Raw genomic sequence first — 23120 nt, 5'->3', positions numbered from 1 at the left:
ACTAATCAGGGAAGTATTGTACATACTTCATAATTCTTTGGACATTACAATACACCCTTCCTAAAATTGCATTTCCCTCAAAAACAAAAAAACCCATCCACTCGAATCCCATGGGTAGAACTATGTCCTTGTGATCACCAACTAGCTCCTCTAACACCAACACTATAATAATTTACAGAACCTGCAAATTGAACCAAATTCGATTGTAGATGTTGTAGGGGTGAACACCTCATAGGGAAACAACTCAGAAGGCTGACAAAGCTTGCATCCCACACTACGCAAGGTGAGCTATCAGACACACTATGCAACACATGCACAACTAAACTATGCATCTGAAAGGGGTCATGCACAGAAGGATCAAGAGAAAGCTATAAGCACTCCTCACTATGTAAACTCCTGAAAAATTCTCAATGAGCCATCTTTGAAATCTCAATGCACTAGTGTTGTGAGGTTTTCACACCATCGCCCCAAAACTTTTGGGACCCCCCATTTTTTTAATTGCCTTGGCAAAATTTTGGATTGTCCAACAATTTTAATTTTTTTGAGAATTTTGAGTCTTAGACACCTTCAAGCCAATGGGAGAGACTTAGCTTATTTTTCACCCGGTTTCATTTGATTTTCTAGAGCAACCAATTTCATCCTTAGGCCAGACAAAATTCAACAGGCAACACTTGGCAGGATAAAATTGTGAATTTTCTACTTAGACATTTTCTTTTGAAAATTTGGATATAATTGTATAAATCGGAATAATTTTCAAAAAATGAATTTTTTGTTAAATTTGGTCTTTTGGAAAATATTAAATTTTTCTTTGGTGAAAATTTTAATTTTTGTTATGATGAAAGCAAATTGCAAAATCGATTTTAGGCTCTAAAGAAATGATTTTATTTGTGTTAAAAAGCTAAACTTGCTTAGCTAAATCGATTTGAATTAAAATTGTAAAAAAATTGGCTTTAATAGACTAAAATTGCGTTGAAAACTTTTTGCTTTTAATGAAATTAGTAATTTAATATTGAAAAATGGCTTTTGGTTAGCCAAAATCCAATTTTAATGACGTATTAATTACTAAATCCTCATTAAATGGAAATATTTAACATCTCTAGGGCACCATTTAATTTTTTTTTTTGCAATTTGGAACTAATTGACAATTTTCATTTTGGCAAAATTAATATTTAGCTAAGTATTTAATTGTGGGCCATAATTTTGCATTAATTATTGTTTTTCTTGCTCACAAGGTCCAAGTCAGCTAGCTTGGGGGAAGTAAAAAAGTTGGGTATAAGAGGAGGCCTCTCTCCCATTTCCTCTTCACTTCTCACTTCTCCTTCTCAAGGTGTTGGCAATTCTGCAAGAGCGAATCTGCACTCTTCTTGCTTGGCGAATTTTGTGGGAGCCTAAATTTGTGGAAGATAAAATTCTGATTTTCAAGATGGGCTGCGATTTTTGCCCTAGGTTGGGTAATTTGTTTGGAGGTGAATTACATGATAAATTTCTGATTTGCAAGTGGATTTGAAGTTCTTGACATCTAGTCCTAATTCTGAAAAGTCGTCGTACAATTATTGGTTAAGGTGAATTTTCATCATTTAGAGTTGCAAGGGGCCCTTAAGCTGACATCCTTTTTTCGTTCTAGTCTAAGGATTGCTTCCCTTGGTTCTACTTGCCTTCTGGTCCACCACTCTACCATCCCATAATAGGGCGACGAGTATGGAGAATGTTAGTGCAAGTGAGAATCTCAAGCGAACGAACACTAAGAAAGACAAAGAGGATATGATGCCCAAAACACCCTTCTTCTCAAAAATGAAGAGAATAACCGACACCAATATCGCTACAGTGGACATAATACGGATGGACAAACTAAAGGAAGGACAATCTCCTTTGGCAAAGAAGAAATACAGAAGGCGGTTGCACATCACAGCCCAAGCGTCGACACTTCCATTTCAACCATGATGAGCAACGTTGGGATGGCACTTGATTTTGAGGATATCCGAGAAGAGGATATCAATGAGACAGATTTTGGATCAAGGTTGGATGAGTTAAGAAAGGTTGCAATCAAGAAGAGGCATTTGGGCACCCTTTTCTCTCTCGATGCTTTTATTGGATTTGTGAAGGAATATGAGAAGGACCATAAAAGGATACAAGCAGCAAGCAGCGTGGTGAAGTCAACGGAACTCAGGGCGAAGCACACACCTTGTCCTCCTATGGAAGAAGTTAATGAAAGGCTAACTAAGTTCATTGCATTAGCTAAGAAAATGAAAGAAAGGAAAGATTTATATTAGAAGATCATTTGATGTAAGCCCAAGTGGCAATTTCTCTTTCTTTTAGAATAGGACAAGTGTCTATTTCTGATTGGCCACCATTTTGGTGCCTTCTCAATGGTTGCCGCTCTTTGCACTTTTTTCATTGGTCCATTGACAAGGTGGCAGCGTCTCATTGGCCGATGAGGTGGCAACCCTAATTAGGGTTTTGAGGATCCAATTTGGATCGTTGATCTTGTTTTGATCTCCACCGTCCATTGTATTTTTGGCCCCTATATAAGGCTATTTGCTCTCATTTGTAAAGTGTTGGAGAAATTGTTGTGAAGATAATACCAAAATTGCTCTCTTCTTTATTGTTGTGACTTGCATGGTGATTAAGAACATTGGGGATTATTGCATGTTTTCTACTTCCACATAGTTAGATTTCTTTTCAAGTTGTTTAAGCAAGAGTAAAGTAGATGGATAGTTGCATGGTAACATTAGTAGATGTTTGATAGGGATCAATACTAGACCACTAGCATCCTAGCGGCTGGTTGGAAATCCTTGTGTGGTAAACTAGTTTATTATTCCTTTGAATCATCGCACCTGTGGAAGTGAGGCCGTTGGTCAGCTTTCATTAGGTTCTATCCCCATCCATTTGCTAACCTTCCATTCATAGGAGTAGGAGTAGAATAGTGAGTAGTGGTGTAGTTGAAGTTTAGAGAAGGAAGTTAGAAAAGTAAGTCAAGTATTAGAACACACCATTTCACCCTCCACCACCATTGCTTTCCCATCAACATCATCATTGGCAGACACATCCTCCATCATCGCCACCATCAACATTATCTGCCACCCGCATATTTCACAAACCCATCTCCATCACCTTCATTCCACCAAAGTCCAAGTCATCCTTGAATGAACAACGTAAGGCCGCCTACGTGATTACCAACAAATCACATTGATAAAACTGAGAGAGTATCCACAAGTGTAAGGAACATTGGAGTTACTCCCATATCCCATGAGCAATAACTTTTCAAGAGAGGGATTGTATGTTTGATACTCCGTATCAAATATTCAATCACTAATATGTTATGTAAGTGATACAAAACTCGCATCAACATTATCTGGCACTAGAAGGAGGGCTGAATAATTTTCATTCTTGGATCAACTTGGAAATTAAAAGCAGAGCATGACGAGGAATGAGATTTCAAAGCTAGATTTGAGATGAGAGATCTCTTTTAAAGTCAAAAATTCAAAAAATTCAAAATTTTCAAAAAAGAAGCAAGGTTTCTCAATGGATAGGCAAGTGGACGTTCATCCCATTTGGTTTGATTTGAACAAAAGGTTACATCCATTGAATTTGTCTCAACTTGCAGCATCAAGGAAATGTAGGATACATGATGGGGAGATGGATTGTTTGGTGTTTCTCTTAAAAGTGGACATGGCATTAAGAGGAAAATTTTCTTTTTCACAAATACATTAACATGCGGTCTTTGTCAATTCGGAGGAAGATTTTCTTGTTTCCAAAGAAGATATCAATAGGGAACCAAAAAACATATGTGGAAAACGTTATTGGTGCCTTGCACATAATCTCATATATTTAGAGTGTACTTGCCCATCTTGCCAAGACACCATTGACTTGGTCAAGTTTCAATTGGGTTGGTATGAGGAAATATCAGTAGGAGGTGGTAGGAATTTCTTTCAACTTTCAAGTTGGACACCAAAGAATGAAGAGAGTGAGATATATCAAGATGATGTGGTTGATTCTAATGTTCAAGATAAACTAGTGGAAGAACCTGCACCCATTATATCACGAGGTGGAGAGATTGACAATAAAATCGAGGAAACAATTGAATCTATCCAAGGGAGAGAAAGGATGGTAAGCAAAGGTCAACATGTGAGGGCACACGAAGAACTACAAATGGAACATCAAAAGGTGGATGAAGAGGAAATCTTTGGTGAGCCTTCATGCATAATTCAAGGGGTGACTCTTGAGGATAGGTTGCAAGAAGTTTCAAATATCCTTAAAGAGGAGGATAATCAAGAGAGTGAGTTGAACAAGGAATTACAAAATATCACAAGAGAGTTCAAGTATGAGGAAAATATTGATAAACCAATACAAGATGCTATCTCCACCACATTCTTTGGGGGGATGCTTGAAGATCCTACGGAAGAAATACAAAAGGAGTCATTGCCTAAAGCCTTTCAAGGTGATCAAGTTGTTACAAGTAGCATGATTCACCATCAACTTCAACCTCCAGAAATTTGGCCTCTTGAAATGGAAGTTGATGGGCCACTCACAAAGATGTATGATGGTTCTCCTATTAGTCTTGAAGGTGCTATGTTCAGTGAAAGTCTATATAAAGAATGGCAAGATGTTCTTGAAGAGGGTTCAAAGGGAAATTACACGCTAGATGATGTAGCTTCTATTGGTAAGGATATGCAAGGATTGTTGAGTGGTGATCAAGTTGCTCCCATGAAAATGGAAAACAAAGAACAATTTGGGTTGATGCTATAGTCAGATATTGTGTCCAAGCAACTTGGAGAGGTGTTTGATGAGGAAAATATCAAAAAATCCTCAATTTCTGGGGATACACTTGAGGAGATTCACAAGGATTCACGGCTCACTATTCACAGAGACAAGCCCCCAAAAATGACATTTCATGAGCTTGATTTCAAGATTGATCCTGCCTGGGCTACCAACGAGTTTGGTGTTGATGCTATTGGGATGGTTCACCACCAACTTCGACCTCTTGAAGCCGTGGAGAATTTGCAAGTTCCATTTGAATTTGAAGCACACCAAGTTGTTTCTTTCCCTGCTCTTAAAGATGAAAGGTTTGAAAGTCTTTATTTTGATTATGGAAATTCTGGAGAAACAACTTGTATTTGGATTAATCATGGACCCTATGAGTTGTCTCAATTGTTAGTCTTGCATGATAATTTTCTAGAGTTTGAGTTTGAGGTGACCAAATTTTTTTCAGAGTATAAAGATGAGTTTGCGAGATTGAGAACTATCACCCAAACCTTGTTACTTTTGAACATCTTGAGAAACCATGTTAGATCCAGTGTATATATTAGATCGGTTAGTATTGTCCCTTTAGAGTCTTGTACATAGTTAGGGTATGTTTGTCTTGGACCATTTGGTTCAGGAGAGTAGTTCAGTTTCCTTTCAGTTGGGTAGATTAAAGTTTCCCTTTCAATTGGTTAGAATAGTTTTCTTTTAGTTGTTTAGTTTTGGTTAGGGTAGTTTTCTTTCAGCTGCTTAGTTTAGGTGTTGTGAGGGAGCTCGAATTTGATTTGTATCAAGGCATTTGACTTGAGATCTTTTAGCTTCCTTAGTTAGAGGGTGTTTTGGTTTTGAGTCTTTGCAAGCGCAAAGGGGGGGGTCCATGTTATCACTCGTGGGCGAGGTGTGTAGATTTTACATTTTTGGTGACAAAACGGAGTCTGTTTTGTTCATTTTTCGAATACATTTAACAAGGTTCAGAGATTAAAGGGTGTGTTTAGTCATTGGTCTATGGTAGGACTTGTACTAAATTTGGGTTAGACCTGATGGAGGCTCTTGAGTTATCTCTTACATGGTTACAACATTCTACTCACATTTAATTGCTCTGAGTTCTTGATGTTTTGAAGTGAAGATGGACTTGGTAAAAATCATACACCTGCTTCAGCGCCACCGTGGTCTTCCAAACTCTCTGCAAGCTTCATTGCCTGCAAACCAAACAAAAGATAGAAAAGAAAAAAAAAAAAAGAGAAAATATCGTGAAAATTTATGCAAAAGAAAAGGCAGTATCAAAGTGAAAATAAAAATGAAATTTGGTTCAAGGGTGTGCAATCATCTCTACCGGTGCTATAAAAATAATCACTGAAGGTAGAACAATGATTGTGGTGCCACAGCGATAACTCCGTCGGGGATATAGACGCCTAACTGGCAGCGGGGCTCTATCCAAGTTGCTTTAAAGTAAGGATATTATAATAGCTAAGTTTAATGGATCAGAGAGATTATCAAGTTCTTGTCAAGCGGGAATAAATCATTTGCACACACGTGAGTAACTTATGGTCAGAGTGCTTAGGTTCAACTTGAGAGTTCTTTCCCTTGTTGAGTGCTCGTCCTTAAGTAGATTTTCGGATAGTTCATCCTAAGATTTTTGTTCTAAGTTACTTATTTCTTGAAATGTTTAGAAACATTTCTTTGGGTTGATGCTAGATGTGAGGTTTTCACACCATCGCCCCAAAACTTTGGGGACCCCCCTTTTTTTAATTGCCTTGGCAAAATTTTGGATTGTCCAACAATTTTGATTTCTTTGAGAATTTTGAGTCTTAGACACCTTAAAGCCAATGGGAGAGACTTAGCTTATTTTTCACCCGGTTTTGTTTGATTTTCCAGAGCAACCAATTTCGTCCTTAGGCCGAACAAAATTCAACAGGCAACACTTGGCAGGATAAAATTGTGAATTTTGCACTTAGACATTTTCTTTTGAAATTTGGATATAATTGTATAAATTGGGATAATTTTCAAAAAATGATTTTTTTGTTAAATTTGGTCTTTTGGAAAATCTTAAATTTTTCTTTAGTGAAAATTTTAATTTTTGTAATGATGAAAGCAAATTGCAAAACCGATTTTAGGCTCTAAAGAAATAATTTTATTTATGTTAAAAAGCTAAACTTGCTTAGCTAAATCGATTTGAATTAAAACTGCAAAAAAATGGGCATTAATAGATTACAATTTCCTTGAAAAAATTTTGCCCTTAATGAAATTGGTAATTTAATATTGAAAAATGGCTTTTGGTGAGCCAAAATCCAATTTTAATGACATATTAATTACTAAATCCTCATTAAATGGAAATATTTAACATCTCCAAGGCACCATTTAATTTCTTTTTATCAATTTAGAACTAATTGGCAATTTTCATTTTGGCAAAATTAATATTTAGCTAAGTATTTAATTGTGGTCCATAATTTTGCATTAATTATTCTTTTTCTTACTCCCAAGGTCCAAGTCGGCTAGCTTGGGGGGAGTAAGAAAGTTGGGTATAAGAGGAGGCCTCTCTCCCATTTCCTCCTCACTTCTCACTTCTCCTTCTCAAGGTGTTGGCGATTTTGCAAGAGCAAATCTGCACTCTTCTTGTTTGGCGAATTTTGTGGGAGATAAAATTCTGATTTTCAAGAGGGGCTGCGATTTTTGCCCTTGGTTGGGTAATTTTATTTGGAGGTGAATTACATGATAAATTTTTGATTTGCAAGTGGATTTGAAGTTCTTGAGGTCTAGTCCTAATTCCGAAAAGTTGTCGTACGATTATTGGTTAAGGTGAATTTTCATCATTTAGAGTTGCAAGGGGTTGTTAAGCGGACATCCTTCTTTCATTCTAGTCTAAGGATTGCTTCCCTTGGTTCTACTTGCCTTCTGGTCCACCACTCTACCATCCTGTAATAGGGCGACGAGTATGTAGGATGTTAGTGCAAGTAAGAATCTCAAGCAGACAAACACTAAGAAAGACAACAAGGATATGATGCCCAATACACCATTTTCGAAAATGAAGAGAATAACCGACGTCAATATCGCTACAGTGGACAAGATACAGATGAAAGATAGACTAAAGGAAGGAGAATCCCCTTTGGCAAAGAAGAAATACAGAAGGCGGCTGCACATTACAGCCCAAGTGTCAACACTTCCATTTCAACCATGATGAGCGAAGTTGGGATGGAACTTGATTTTGAGGATATCTGAGAAGAGGATATCAATGAGACGGATTTTGGATCAAGGTTGGATGAGTTAAGAAAGGTTGCAATCAAGAAGAGGCATTTGAGCACCCTTTCCTCTCTCAATCTTTTATTGGATTTGTGAAGGAATATGAGAAGGACCATAAAAGGATACTACAAGCAGCAAGTAGTGTGGTGAAGTCAGCGGAACTCAGGGTGAAGCACACACCTTGTCCTCCTATGGAAGAAGTTAACGAAAGGCTAGCTAAGTTCATTGCCTTAGCTAAGAAAATGAAAGAAAAGGGAAGATTTATATTAGAAGATCATTTGATGTAAGCCCAAGTGGCAATTTCTCTTTCTTTTAGAATAGGACAAGTGTCTATTTCTGATTGGCCACCATTTTGGTGCCTTCTCATTGGTTGCCACTCTTTGCACTTTTTTCATTGGTCCATTGATGAGATGGCAGTTTCTCATTGGCCGATGAAGTGGCAAACCTAATTAGGTTTTTGAGGATCCAATCTGGATCGTTGATCTTGTTTTGATCTCCACCGTCCATTGTATTTTTGGCCCCTATATAAGGCCATTTACTCTCATTTATAAAGTGTTGGAGAAATTGTTGTGAAGATAATACCAAAATTGCTCTCTTCTTCATTGTTGTGACTTGCATGGTGATTAAGAACATTGGGTATTATTGCATGTTTTCTACTTCCACATAGTTAGATTTCTTTTCAAGTTGTTGAAGCAAATTTCATTTCAAGTTGTTTAAGCAAGAGTAAAGTAGATGGATAGTTGCATGGTAGCATTAGTAGATGTTTGATAGAGGTCAATACTAGACCACTAGCATCCTAGCGGCTGGTTGGGAAGCCTTGTGTGGTAAACTAGTTTATTATTCCTTTGAATCATCGCACCTGTGGAAGTGAGGCCACTGGTCAACTTTCATTAGGTTTGATCCCCGTCCATTTGCTAACCTTCCATTGGTAGGAGGAGTAGAATAGTGAGTAGTGGACTAGTTGAAGTTTAGAGAAGGAAGTTAGAAAAGTAAGTCAAGTATTAGAACACACCCATTCACCCTCCACCACCATTGCTTTCCCATCAACATCATCATTGGCAGACACATCCTCCATCATCGCCACCATCAACATTATCTGCCACCCGCATATTTCACAAACCCATCTCCATCACCTTCATTCCACCAAAGTCCAAGTCATCCTTGAATGAACAACGTAAGGCCGCCTACGTGATTACCAGCAAATCACATTGATAAAACTGAGCGAGTATCCACAAGTGTAAGGAAAATTGGAGTTATTCTCATATTCCATGAGCAATAACTTTTCAAGAGAGGGATTGTATGTTTGATACTCCGTATCAAATATTCAATCACTAATATGTTATGTAAGTGATACAAAACTCGCATCAACAACTAGAAGGATAGAAGATTATGAACAGAAGCCTGCAAGGGTCGAAAAGAAAGCTATAAGTACTCCTCACTATGTAAACTTGGAAGGATAGAAAACTATGAACAAAAGCCTGCCAAGAAGAACATCCTCAGATTTTGGTTGCTCGACTTTGAACTCAACTTCATTGTGCCCAAAGTGATGAAGCCAATTAATCCAAATTGCAGTACTAATCTTGTCATCACTTGAGTCTCCAAGCACGTTGAACTCACATTCATATGTACTTTGGATATACAAATCAGAGGTGTCTACAACACCACAACTATCTCCATCCTCTGCTAAACTACCATGGATGTGTTGACTCAACAAGAAATCCAACGTGCAGCTACTAATTCTATCTACTAGAGATGGAAAATCCCTATCCCACAAAGGATGGTACAACCTACGACCTCAAAGCCAATCCATACCAAAGCACCATCAAATCCTCTATGTGTGGATTAGAAAAGAAGTGATGAGTAGTCCTCCCTTTGCAATCACTAGTAAAAAGTTCTCACCTTGGTCAAGCATTGACTGTCAGTTCAGAATATAACCTCTACCATCTAACTCATCACCTACAGTATCTGCAATAGATGTAATGAGAGGAGAACCTGATGCAACATGTGGTTCTCAGTTGCTCTCAATAGATGCACTTATTCCATCCATAACAATTGCATTGGTAACTACAATAGATGTGGCCACATTCTCAACCTCCTCACAATCATAACTCGTGGATATAAGATCATCACCAACTCGTACTATAGAAGACTATATTGTATTTATAGTTGGCTATGTTAAACTCAAACTCCACTAAAGGCTCCTCAATCAGTGAGACTCGTGAAGAGTCAGTTGCACACTCTCCAATGAATCCCTAGTCGTTCCCAGCTCATGGGTGATCTCATCTACCTCCTCTTCCTTTCCCATCAAGGAATCGTAATAGATACCATTGAACATAAGAAGATGATCTCTATCTGATAATGATATTGAGCAATAATTCTTCATTACTCCAATGACATCTCTAAGTGATTGCAACTCTATGAGGGAAATTCCACTCTCACAGTATTCATGTCTCAGTACTACCCCAACCATAAGTTGCCAGCATCTATCAAGCAACATCAAAATGTTCTAAGGTCATGCAATCATACTGTCATTAACCGTTGTTTGCCCTACCAAATGATGATGCCCCTGTGACAAAACATTACCACACTAGTTTTATGATTTGTATCAACACTCTGATAAGAAGTTGAACCATCATCACTTACTATCTGGTGACCATCATTATGTGTGCCTTCAACTTTGAACACGTCATTAACTAAGCAGCTGAAGTTATGTACCTCATGGGATGGCTCTAATGGCATGATATAAGTCATCTCTGCAAATTAGCTCCCCAAATTAGGATGTATTAAGTCAAATAGATGTTATCTTTATAAGAATTGCTCAATAAGAAAAATATCTCATACTGTTAAGAGAACTAAATTCATATCTTTAAGATTTATTGGGAAGAAGTCTCTTGAATTTAAAGTTTTGAGAATATCATCCCGATATTTCAAGCTAGCCAACTAGGGGACATTACATGTTGCTAGTTATAAATTACAATTATTAACAGTATTGTTTACTTACAAAAACCTATTTGCATGTTCTTGAGGGGAAGATTGGGGTGGAAATATTGCAAATTTGCAAAGGCTAGCCCTCTTACTTATCTCAACCTTGTAGTGCTTCTAGCTGTCAGCACTACTGGAGTTTGTTTGGTGCCATACAAATAAAAGAAGCATAATAAGTTGACTCAAGACTGCTTCAATAATCTTATTTTTGCAGAATATAACATTCAGGTTCACATGAGAAAGGTGCAGGACCATCCAAACAAACTTGTTGATTTGGATTGATCCCTAAAGTGATTGGACCATGCAAGATAATGAGGCCCCCTTGTTTACAAAGGATGAGATTGCCGATTTAGAGAGGCAAGTTATGGAAGATGTGGCTGCAACAGAAGCAAGGGAGATTGGATTGGATGTCATTGATACGATGGAGGGACCACTTCCATCTACCAACAAGGTGGAGCCACAGGCAAAATCTTCTATGCCAAGCAGGGAGCCAAAATCGATTGCAAGGACCATTCTCTCTGCATCTCAATTTTTCACTTAGGTGGGGAAGAAGAAAATGCAAAAAAAGTTGTAATGTTTAACTTGCCTAGATATGAAATTTATGATGATGATTTTCAAATACAATCATCATAAATTCATGATAACTATTGGTTTGTAGCTAGCTATTTTATCTAGTTCCACTATGCGGCTTCACATGATGATGTCATTTTGTAATCCACAATTATTAAAGAATCAAATTTAGTAGAAAAACACTTCCACGGGGTTTTCTAGATTTATATGATACATTTTGTAATTGAATTTTAAAAAAATTCAAGTGCTTTATAAGAAATTTTAGTACAATTTAAGTTACCAAGCTTTTGCTGAATCAAAACATTTGAGCTTGCCAGGTACTCTCCAAAGCCAAATTTGCGAAATATGGGAAAAATATGTTTACCCAAACATAAGAACAAATTGAGATGAGTAATCTATACTGTAAATGTATATAAGATAGGAAGTAAACAAAATCTTGCAGATAGATGCTAAATGATGAGAAAATTATAACAGGCAGGCAGTAACCTGTAAATTGGGTGTCACAAAGTCTCATTTTATATTTTTAATGATGGGAAAACAAATTATGCGCAACATAAGAATAAACAAACTAAGATGAATAGACATTACCAAAAATGTAACATAGAAAGAAAACAAAATCTTGGAGGTAGATGCTAAATAATGAGAGAATACGGCATGTTATATTGTTTCAGTTAGCAAAATCGTAAAAGCACAAAGAAATGTACCTTAATTTTTTTGGCATCCTTCCCTTGAGTTACTTCACAAAGAATAAAATTTGAATAGCTTGGATAGGGATTCAAAAATGGTACTTCTTGCAGCAGCGAATACAGTCTCTCCTTTTCGGCCAACAGTGCATCTTTCACCTTCTGCAAAATTTGCAAAACAAAATTGATTTGTCAACTAAAAATAGGCACTCAAACATTGTGATTTGAAAGGTTCCCATATAGTGATTTCAGAAGCACACATTCTGAAAGTCTACCACCATGGAAGTCTGATGCATTCAATTTACAATAAAGCAGGCAAAGGCACTCATGCAGATCAAGGAGAAAACAACTAAACAGAGTTAGCATTAGCATCAAAACTTGTTTTTTCTCCAAACAATGGGATAAACAGAAGATGAACTAACCCACACCTGTAAATAAGTTGGATTTTTAAGTGCTGCACATGCAGCGACTTCTGCTGCAACAGAAACATTGTATGGCTGCTTTGCTCTCCAGAAATATCCCACGAGGCTCAATGGAAAAGCTCCATATCCAACTCGAAGGCCTGCTAAACCTGTAAACACCATTTGTAGAAGTAAGCCCTTGACTGATTTCTTCACTTGGTTGACCTAAAGAAATCCCCTAACAGTGAGATATTTAGTAAAGCAAAACATTGAAACAAAGGTTTTTTTTTAATGCAGTGCCCAATAATGAAAATATAATTAGTTTTAATTAGGGGTAAAGTTTGAATCGTGTACAAAAGCTATTCTAATTTTATAATATTAGACTGGGAAACTATTACAAAGCAGGCCTGAAGGCTACAAAGAGCGAAACCCAAATGCAGCTGCGTAGAAACTAACAGCAGAGCAGGGAAAAGCAGCACGAAATCAGGGAACATCACAAAAACAACTAGTTACATCATGTGTTTGGAGGAGACACATTTCCCGAGTCATTAAACAAGAAAGAAAATAGGTACTCCTTAAGGTCGGTCTTTCTGGCCTCTTTTGTTGGCCTGGTGCTGGAGAACTTACCCTCTTAAAAGAGAGGTTGTTGAGTAGGCTATGTACACCTTGGTTGTAGCAAAATGTAGGTGTCCCCTGCAAGGACTACAGGGCAATCCCATATTACCGTCCCATATGTAGACCCACAAACAGATGGCTATAATATTGTGGACTTTAAAAGCTCTTTCCTTTCCTTTCCTTAAGGCTACCAAGAGAAAAAGCTATTAAATTGGCTGTTTTCATGTTGCCACATAAAATGGTTATGTATCACACTTTTCACCTTAATATCCAATTATAGCTGTGGACCTGTGGCAGATCCCAACAAACATGCCCAGATACACATCCAAGTTGAATTTATGGAAGACATACCCCTGGCATCTAAGCCAGACTCCCTACAAGAAGACTTCACTGGTTGAAAAAATACAAATTATTTATTGTGGAGATTAAACTCGACCCAGAGAAAATTTTGGCTATACACAGTGTTGTGTTGAAAACACACACACCCCAATGCAAATGGGGACTCCCACTTTTTTGCTTGGCAGTTTAGTGGTTTTCTTGGTTTAGTCTTAGTTTTGGTTTTCTTGGTTTAGTCTTAGTTTGCCAACAATTTTGAAGTCCCAGATGTTGATAAGGTAGAGAACTTGGGCAAGATTGAGATGCAAGTCAGGTTTTAGTTGTAAGTTAGGATCTTGTAGTGGATGATGAGTTTCAAGTGTCAAGTCATGATCCATATGCTTAGCCAGATGTTTAGTTCAAGCCCACGCAAGAATCCTAAAAACTACCTGATTTCCAACTTGGATGGGGCAATTTAATCAAGCAAGCCCCTAATTCTGATTTGAACATAATGAAAATTCTCAACACTTGACTCGAATTCAATCTCATTCTTAAGAGAAAACTAGGCAAACTTTAGGAATTCAATCTGAATATTGATGGGAACCAAAGAAAACAAAGGTGGAATCTGATTGCTATTCCTGAGAATTAGTGAAAACAATCTTTGTGAAATAGCCCAAGCCATGTCAACACTCCAACCTTTGTTTGGGGCACGGGGCCCACAGAAAGCCATATTTCTGCCCAATAATTGGGGCTTGAAGCCCAATTAGGGGTGGAAACCGACCTACGGATCAATGAAAATGCTTAAGAGAAAGAGGGTGAAACCAAGCATCATTGTTCAAACTCAACTTCATTGCCATGACAAAATATCCAACTTTCAAACAGCCCTTACGCAAATTTCAATCACGAGATACAGATTTAGATTTCAGTGCACAAATGAAGGCCTGGAGACAAGATGAAAATTTGGGAGTTGCATGAAAACTGCCCAACACTTAGTAAAATCTTGAAGTTGAGCTTAATGTAGGAGCCCAAGCAAGGTCACACTTCTGATGTCTCCTTGGGACTCCAAACCCAAAGGCATGATGATTTCAGCTCAGCTATCGGGGCTCATGTTTCTAAACCTATGCTGAAGTTTAACTTGCAATCAAGGAAGAGACTGGAGGAAGAGGTGTGATCAAGTTATTGTCTATGAAATTTCCAAGTATTCAAACTACCCAATCTTTTCACCGTAAATTTGGTGATCAAACTTTTTAACTCTCAAAAAGCATTTGCAAGAATTTGAGTTGGGAATGAAAATCTGATTGACATTTGAAAAAGAAATCCAAAAGACTTCGCAAATTCAAATATCATGTCAACAAATATTATCAACACTTGGGACTCCAAGCCCATGCAAGGTCAAAATTACGACCTCGCCTTCCTTGGGGCTCCAAGCCCAACTCCATAGTGATTTTTGCCCAATAATTGGGGCAAATTCTAAAATGCAAAATAAGATGCCATTTACAATAAGGTGAAAACTCCAACAATAAAAACAAAAATCTGACTCTACCAAGGTGAAAATTCAAAGGATGAAGAGAAAAATCTGGATGTTATGGAACAAACTATTAGAAGATTGTAATGTTTCTTTAATGACCATCTTAGTTAGTCTCTTTCGTCTTTAGTTTACGATTGTTTCTTTTAGAAACATCATCTTTGTAAATATATAAAGGAGCTTTCATCTCCTTTGTTTAATACAACTACAACAACATCGATTATGGTGTGGATCAATGGGATTTCAGAAAATTTGGCGAATTTTTAAATAAAAATTTGAGACTCATTTAATCTAGAATACTTTCCAGAAATTTGTTTTTTCAATTTTTTGAAATAAAAATCGCTATAGATATTTTATGAAATTTTTGTAGTTCAGCTTCAAAGATTTTTGCTGAAAATCGAAAGATTGGTTGAGGGTTTTCATTGCGTGATTTCTTGGTTAGGGTAAAAGTCTCTGATTCTCAAAGGTGTGTATTTGCATGTGAGTTGCATGTGAGTTGCATGTGTTGTTTTACCATGCGAAGTCTCTTATTTTGCCACACAAAGGTTTCTTTGATGGGTTTTCATAATTCTTGCCCTTACAAAAATTTTGATGGATTTTTATAATTTTTTCCATTAAAAATTTATCTGATGGGTTTTCATAAATTTTTACCTTATAAAAAATTTAATTGATTTTCATAATATTTTCCCTCAAAAAAATTCTGATTTTGTAATTTGCAATGTTGTGTGGGATTCCTTTGTGGGTTTATAATTTTTTCCTCAAAAATTATTTGTTAAGTTCTACCATTTTTCCTAAAGAACGAAGCTTTGTATTCTTTGATCCATGTCTCGGATTATGTAAGTTTGGTTTTGATCGATTTTTCATCTGAAAGTTTGTGTCTGATTTTTCTGATTTATTTCCTTTAAAAAATTATAGCTTTTTGCAGTCTATTTTGCGGTGTCGTGCTCATCTACAAAGTTTAGAGGGTTTACTGATTTTTCCTCAAAATTGTGCTACTTATTCTCACTGTTTGTCTCTATCTCCAAGGAAGAGCAACTTCATTATCCAACATCAAGTTGGATGTTTTGTGATGATTGTTGGTCAAATATCTCTGGGAGGATTAGTGACAAACTCATCTTGTTGGCAAAGTCTGTGGTAAGGTCTTGTCTCTTTTTGTAGGGCACTCTGAAGAAAGGGCACCCTTCTCTGTTCTTTTATAGATAGATTTTGGTTTCTTGGTCATGAACATTTTGCAGATCCAGGGAGGGTCTCAGCATCACCAAAATGGTTTTTAGAATTTTTCAACAAAAGACAACTACTAGACAATGACCATTAAGGGACTGTATTAGAAAATTGTAATGTTCCTTTAATGGTCATCTTAGTTACTCTTTAGTTTATTAAGTAGTTTCAAATTTCGTCTTTAGTTCATGATTGCTTCTTTTAGAAACATCGTCTTTGTAAATCTATAAAGGAGCTTGAATCTCCTTTGTTTAATACAACTGCAGCAACATCAATTTAGCATAACACATACTCGGGCTTTCAATATTATTCATGCAAGAGCCCAAGAAAGGTCAGAAATCCAACCTTGCTTGGGCTCCAAATTGAATGCCCTTTCAAGATATTTGCCCCTCCCTAAAGGAAAAACTTGAAAATGTTAACCAAGTTGGCCATGGAAAAGGGCGTTTGAAATAAAGCTAAATGTGATCAAGTTAGATTTCTATGGAAAGAGTGATAGTTGAATCAAATTCAAAATACCCAACGATAGGTTGGCCTCCTTAAGCCCAACGGCCATAACTACTAGGAGACATATAAAAGAAAGGTTGAGCACCTCATCTCAATTCAGTTCAATGCAATCCCCAAACAAATAGCATAAATGCAGAGCAGACATAAGAGCAAGTGAAAATAGTAGAGGTTGAAGTTGAGTGCTAAATCTCGTCAAAGGAGATCAACCTTGCTGAAAAGTATAAAGTGAAGCCCTAATTGAACTAATGATTTGTTGGGCGTATTCAAGGGGAAGTCTAGTATTTCGAACTCAAGAAATTGAGACTTAGATTAAAAATCAGAAATTGATTTCATAAGATGCATAAGGTTGAAGGTTTGCGAATCATGTCCAAGATGTTTTCATAAGTTAATTTCCTCAAATTCTGATTGAAAGTAATAATGATTATCTTCATCTTGCATTGCAAGGATCTATTCATGGAGTAAAGAGGATTGATTACACGATGATAATCAAGCAAGTGTATGGAGACTCCAAGATGAGGAGCCATTGCAATATCAAAGGTAACATGGAAAAACGAAGGACATCATGACTTCAAGACAACTTCAAGAAAGATGAAAGTAAAAAGGAGAGTTAAGATTGTGAATACCAAAGTCAAGTCACAGAAGCAAGGGATTCCAAGATCAATACAAGGAAGGCCCAATATCAACATTAAAGACGCTTGCAAGTTCAAGAATCAACATGAAAGCTTGAATCCAAGGGCAATTTCAAGTGGCATGCCAAGCAAAAGAAGAGGCTTAAGGTGTTGGCATAACTGATGATGTGATGATGGTAAGAAGAGTGATGATTGATTGTGTGATGATCAGTCATTGTGTTGTCATTGATATCAACTACTAACCTAGTGTTCATAGTATGTTGCCAAGCATAATTATGGAGAATTGAAGGTTGTAGTAAAAATGAGTTGTGTATTGTCAAGAGATCATTATGACTATATCTTGAGACGCATATGTTGATTGCTGCTAGTGAAGAGAAGGTAAGATGATCGGTGATGTGTGCAACTACTAGAACAGTTAGTGACAAATGATATGTGGTTTGATTGGTTTATCAAATCGATGGTGAATGGAGTAAAGTGATCACATGATGATATTCACTAGACAAGGAAGCTGATATAATTATCATAGAAACTCATTTGTATGAAAAGTAAACCATTTCAAGGATGGAAAGGTGATAGGTGAGACGATTTCAAGTTGGAGGTCACTACTGAAGCTGTAACAGACAGATGAAGCCGTGAACAAATAGATTAACAAAGAACAAGTTCTTAAGTGATGATCAATGATCTAGTCATTAGTGACAATTGTTGAAGTTGTGATGAATCTAGATGAGTCGGCCATAATCTAGTGGCATGGATGTACACATTGAGATGATGATCTGGCATCACAAAGATCAAGATTGAGTTTGTGGAGAAGATTCTAGCGGAAGCTCATGACAGGTCAAAACATGTTGACCTCTAGCACAAAATACTATGAATTAGTTGAAGTGGACGTGAATAGTGGTTTGCAACATAATATATCATCTTATGGCAATTGGATCTAAACAAGATACTTGAACTTTCCAATAGTAATAGGTTTAGTGTTGTGTTAAGTCGGTGGAAGAGGCAAAACCGGTATAAACAGGCGAATGAAGGACAAAGTTGATGTTGGTGATCATGATCCAATTTGTGTAAGTGAAGAATTGGAAAGTGCAATCCATCCACAAAGAGAAGTGAGTTGAGAAGAGAAAGAGAACTTAAGTACATCTAATCAAGCAGAGGTAGTGTTGTTCTACATATCAATCTTTATGTTGTTCCCTAATAGTTGCAACAGGTGAAATCCCTTAACCGGGTGCATTCTAACTGGTCCTTTTTATAAATCCTTTAACAACATGACATTTTAACAAGTGTTCAAAGTCCTTTAACAAGGCTACTCAGTATTGGCAATTTTGCTAGGTTAACAGGATATGATGTTGTCATTTATGGCAACATATAGCTTAGATCAAATCAACAGATCTTGGAGATAATGTTTTGGGATGTAAACTCAGAAAATTGTCTAAGTGTCACAAAATACATCTAACAGCACAGGAACCTTTTTTATCAGCCCAGTTCGCAGAAGCAATATTGACATGTGTGCAGTTAGGTACAGCTAGCACTAACTATAAGGATGACATATGCAAGTACGTAGGACAGTACAGACTAAGATATTTTGGTTTTACAACGACAGGGTTGAGTAGACATAACAGAGTAAAGATAAAGAGTTAAGTATTTTGGATTGAGGAATTATTTTGTTTCCCAAAATAATTACTCAACTAATTAGGGACGACATCCTAGATGTTAACCCTAGGTTAGCAAGATTCAATTTTGTATTTTGCCAAGCATGTGAAGAGATGAAGGCTGACAACCAAAGAAACGAGGTAAAAAGGAAAGTTGTGAATGCAAAGTTGGGTGTGCACATTTTTGTAATATGAATATGCTATGTTATGTGATGTGAATTCTGATTGAGGATTGGAGTGAAGATCAAGTTTTGTGAAGAGCAGAAAAGGCATATATTAGATATTGAAGATATCAGCACAAGTTTTTGGATCTATCTTTTGTATTGAAGAATTTCATTGTATATTGCACATTTGGGCAATGGGTTCATCTTGCATACATTTGTAAATTGTAATATCAACTCCTAACAGGGTTGAGGCTTCTAACAACACCTAAATCCTCTAGCAAGGACCGAGACACTATACCGATGTAACAAACTCCTAATAGGGTCAATATCTTTAACCAGATACTTTTGACTAGTGGACCATTTGTGGGTACCATCCCCACCAAGGTTTTCCCTTAGCCAGGGTTTCCCTAGTTAACAAAATATGGTGTTATGAGTTACTTTATTTTATGGTTGTGTTTATTGTTTTACATAGTTTACTTTCATATGCAAGTTATAAAGTTATTAAAGATATCTAGGTTTGAGCAATTTTATTATGAAATACCAATTCACAAACCACCTCTCAGTATTCCCTATTTCTAACACTCTGAACAGGGTAAAGCTCCTAACAAGGATAGAGGTATATTCCCCAACAAGGTGGAACCTAACAATGTCTTTGTAAACTATTAACAAGGTTAAGCTTCTAACAAGGTGTACTTCTAAACAGTATAAATTATTTGTGGGTACTAATCCCCATTGCAGTTTTGATCCAAGTTGGGTTTTTGTGTAACCAAAATATATATATCAAATGTGTGAATGATTTCTTGTGATGGATGCTTCATTTGATGCTTTAAGTTAATAATCAGTTAGAGATTTAAAAGGTGAAAAAGTTGTGTGTTTGGTTGATTACTGATTCGCACCACCTCTCAATAATTTAATCACTTAGGAGCAACATAAGGTTGGAAATCAAAATGAAAATCAAGGTCCAAGAGAAATGGCCTAAGTCAACAAGGCCTGAGAGAGAAATCATGGAAACATCAAAGCAGCATGAAAGAAAAAGGCATCATTGATGTAATGATCAATGTTGTATATCTAACTTTGTTGGGACCTATTGTGAGGTTTTCACGCCATCACCCCATTGCAAAAGGTGGTCCCCTTTTTATTCTTTAGAAGTAATGGTCTTAGATGCTTTTAGGTGGTCATAGATGGTCTTAATTGGTTTTGGACTGCTGGAAAGTCAAGAATGTTTGGGATGTGGATGAGAATTGGGCTAAGCTAGTCAAGGATATGAAGTTGAACCCAAGTGGTTTTGATGAAATGAGTTAGAATCATTAGAAATTCCTTGTTCTAGTTTCAATTTTACCTTAGAAAGTCAAGAAAGATTATGGAAGGTAACATTCTTCAATTAGTGATAATCCTGAAATTTGGCTAGTCTAGAATTTTTTATAATCTTCTAAAACTAGAATCTTTATTATAACTCCTGTGGAGTTGAAAACTATCTCAAACATTCTCATAGTATTTATATAAAAATATAACTTTTAACTTATGTTTTCTATAAATCTTCTCACCCTCTAAACTGAACAAATTGACTTACAGAATTTGGGAGTTAACTTGCAAATGAAAAAGCTTGGCAGTAGGTTGGGATTCAACCATGTCCTACAATTCATAATCCTAGCGACCCCCAAAATTCCACCCCTTGTAAAGGCAAGTTACGAGTTTCAATTGTGAATTGTTGAAAATTTTGAAAGAAAATGCTAAAATGTTGTTTTTTGAGACGAAGTTGTGAATCAAAGAAGAATTTTCAAGAGGTGGAGTTTGCCTACTTCCTAGGTCTCCGGTCCTAGAAGAGGAGAGAGGTAATGGAAATTTTAGGACTGAAAAAAGTGTGAAAAGATGAAGTTTGAAACAAGAAAATTCATTGGATAGTTGCAAAATCAAACAAGAAAATTCATTGGAAGGTGGCAGATTCCGCCACCCTCCAAAGATTCATAATCCTTGCTCACCTCCCAATTCCACCTTGGATCCAATCCATAGTTTATTGGAATACACTAGCACACTAAATGGGAGAGGTGAAGGAACAAGTGAGGAATGACGTGTAATAAGACGGGCATCATATAAACATGGATTTGGATGTGGAAACATCCTTGAGGGGTGGCAGGTTTCGTCACCCTCCAAGACTTGCATAGTGAAAACAAGGTGAAACATGAAGAAGATAGGAATTGAAAATAAGTTGGCAAGTTTGATTCAAAGTAAAGGAAAAATTCCTTGAAGGATGGTGGAATCTGCCATCCTACAAGGATTCAAAATCCTAGAACACCTCTAAATTCCACCTTGTAGGGAAGGTGGTGAAAACATCCACTAAGACCTCCAAATGTGTTATGAGGAATGAAAACATAAAGGGTTAAGAGTAAAGGAATAAAACCAAGGTTGGGAAAGTGAAAATCCTCAAACAACTCTAAATTTTGCCTTAGACTAAGTGGCTTCTCTATTGTTTCTAAGTTGCACAATGAGAAAATGAAGTGAAATGGAATGATAAATGTTGACAAGAAGATGAAAATCAGACCAGAGGACAAAATGAGGAATTAACATGAGAATTGACAATGAGATTGACTAAGTGATAAACAAAATTCCTTGAAGGATGGCAGATTCCGTCATCCTCTATGGATAAATTTATCATCACAAAAGAGAGAGAAGAGCATAATTCAATACAATATCTATTTGATGTGAGATGATGCCTCTAAATAGGCTTTACAAATAAATGCAATTGTATAACTGCATAATTACACAAATAAAGCAGTAGTTTTATTAACAAATGTCAAAAATGAAACTTATTTACTAATGTATACTGAAATACGCCGACATTCCCTCCTTACATTAATTCGAAGAAGAGTGGAAGTTGCAACGGTTTTAACCCAACCATTTTTGGAGACTTTGATGAAGTGCCTTCACCAATCCTCCTTGATCACTCAAGAAACACCAAACTGACAGCATCAATGTGTAATTTCCATTGTTAGGACCTTACAGAATTTAGCTTAAATACCTAAGTTGAACTTTTGGAGACAAATTCCATATATCTAGTTTTCTCTTATGTCTTTTTCGGTGTTTAAGTATTTCTTCATATACTTCAAAAGTTTGATATGAGAAAAGATGTGTCTTTTCATTTAATTACTTATACTATTTATTTATAATAATATTATTATGTTATTATTTACTATTAATATTAATATTATTATATATATAATGCATACTATATACATTTCAATTGATATATTTTGATTATTAATCTAATCATTATATAATATTATATTTTAACCTTTTATATAATAATATCTAATTATCCTACTTTAACATTAATGTAACATATTATGCAATATTATAATATGATTATAAATTATAATTATTTTGTTTATGATATCGTTAAATATTCATGTATATTTTAATTATATAGATCTTATTTTGATGGTGATACTACACAGTGGATCTCCTAACTACAAAACCTGAAGTTATCTGCACAACATGAGTGTTCCCACCTTTCCTACACACTGAGACACATTTTCCTCTGAAATTCCACATCTCCTCTAAGTGCGTCTAATGCCTCCTCCAGTGTTGCACATGAGACACCTTTCCTTTGGAAGTCCATATCTCCTCTGAGGGTGTATAACACCTCCTCAAGTGTTGTGGAGACAATCATCACAGATATGCTTGCACATGAGACATCTTTCCTCCAAAAGTCCACATTTCCTCCAAGTGTGTCTAATGCCTCCTCAAGTGCTCGACAAATCATATTCAAAGCTTGTCCCCCTCGCTCCTTAAAGGGACAATCGTGATACCAAGCCACCTCTTCTCTTCAAGGACACAAGTATGTCAAGCCCCCTCTTTTCTTCAAGGACAAATCTACAAAGACTCGGCTTT

At 36.5% G+C, this 23120-nt stretch overlaps 1 protein-coding gene across 5 annotated transcripts in view; it reads right to left on the bottom strand.

Annotated features, from left to right (window-relative positions):
- LOC149558648 (histidinol-phosphate aminotransferase, chloroplastic-like) overlaps positions 1 to 23120 on the bottom strand; it is a 103544-nt gene that overhangs the window by 3824 nt on the left and 76600 nt on the right. For all 5 annotated transcript variants that reach the window (XR_016365052.1, XM_089832778.1, XM_089832780.1 and 2 more), the window contains exons 8-9: positions 12641 to 12783; positions 12234 to 12374 (exon numbers count right to left, since the gene is read on the bottom strand). Coding sequence is in view for 4 of the 5 variants with exons in the window: in XM_089832778.1 (XP_089688904.1) it covers positions 12234 to 12374; positions 12641 to 12783 (284 nt within the window). In the remaining variant the exon portion in view is untranslated. The remainder of the gene's footprint in view (positions 1 to 12233; positions 12375 to 12640; positions 12784 to 23120) is intronic.

The sequence above is a fragment of the Cupressus sempervirens genome, chromosome 5 (assembly GCF_028749045.1).
Source record: "Cupressus sempervirens isolate cs-2001-9-10 chromosome 5, ASM2874904v1, whole genome shotgun sequence".
NCBI classification, from domain to species: domain Eukaryota; kingdom Viridiplantae; phylum Streptophyta; class Pinopsida; order Cupressales; family Cupressaceae; genus Cupressus; species Cupressus sempervirens.
The sequence above is the reverse complement of the archived record's forward strand: the minus strand, read 5'-3'. Positions and strand labels throughout refer to the sequence as shown.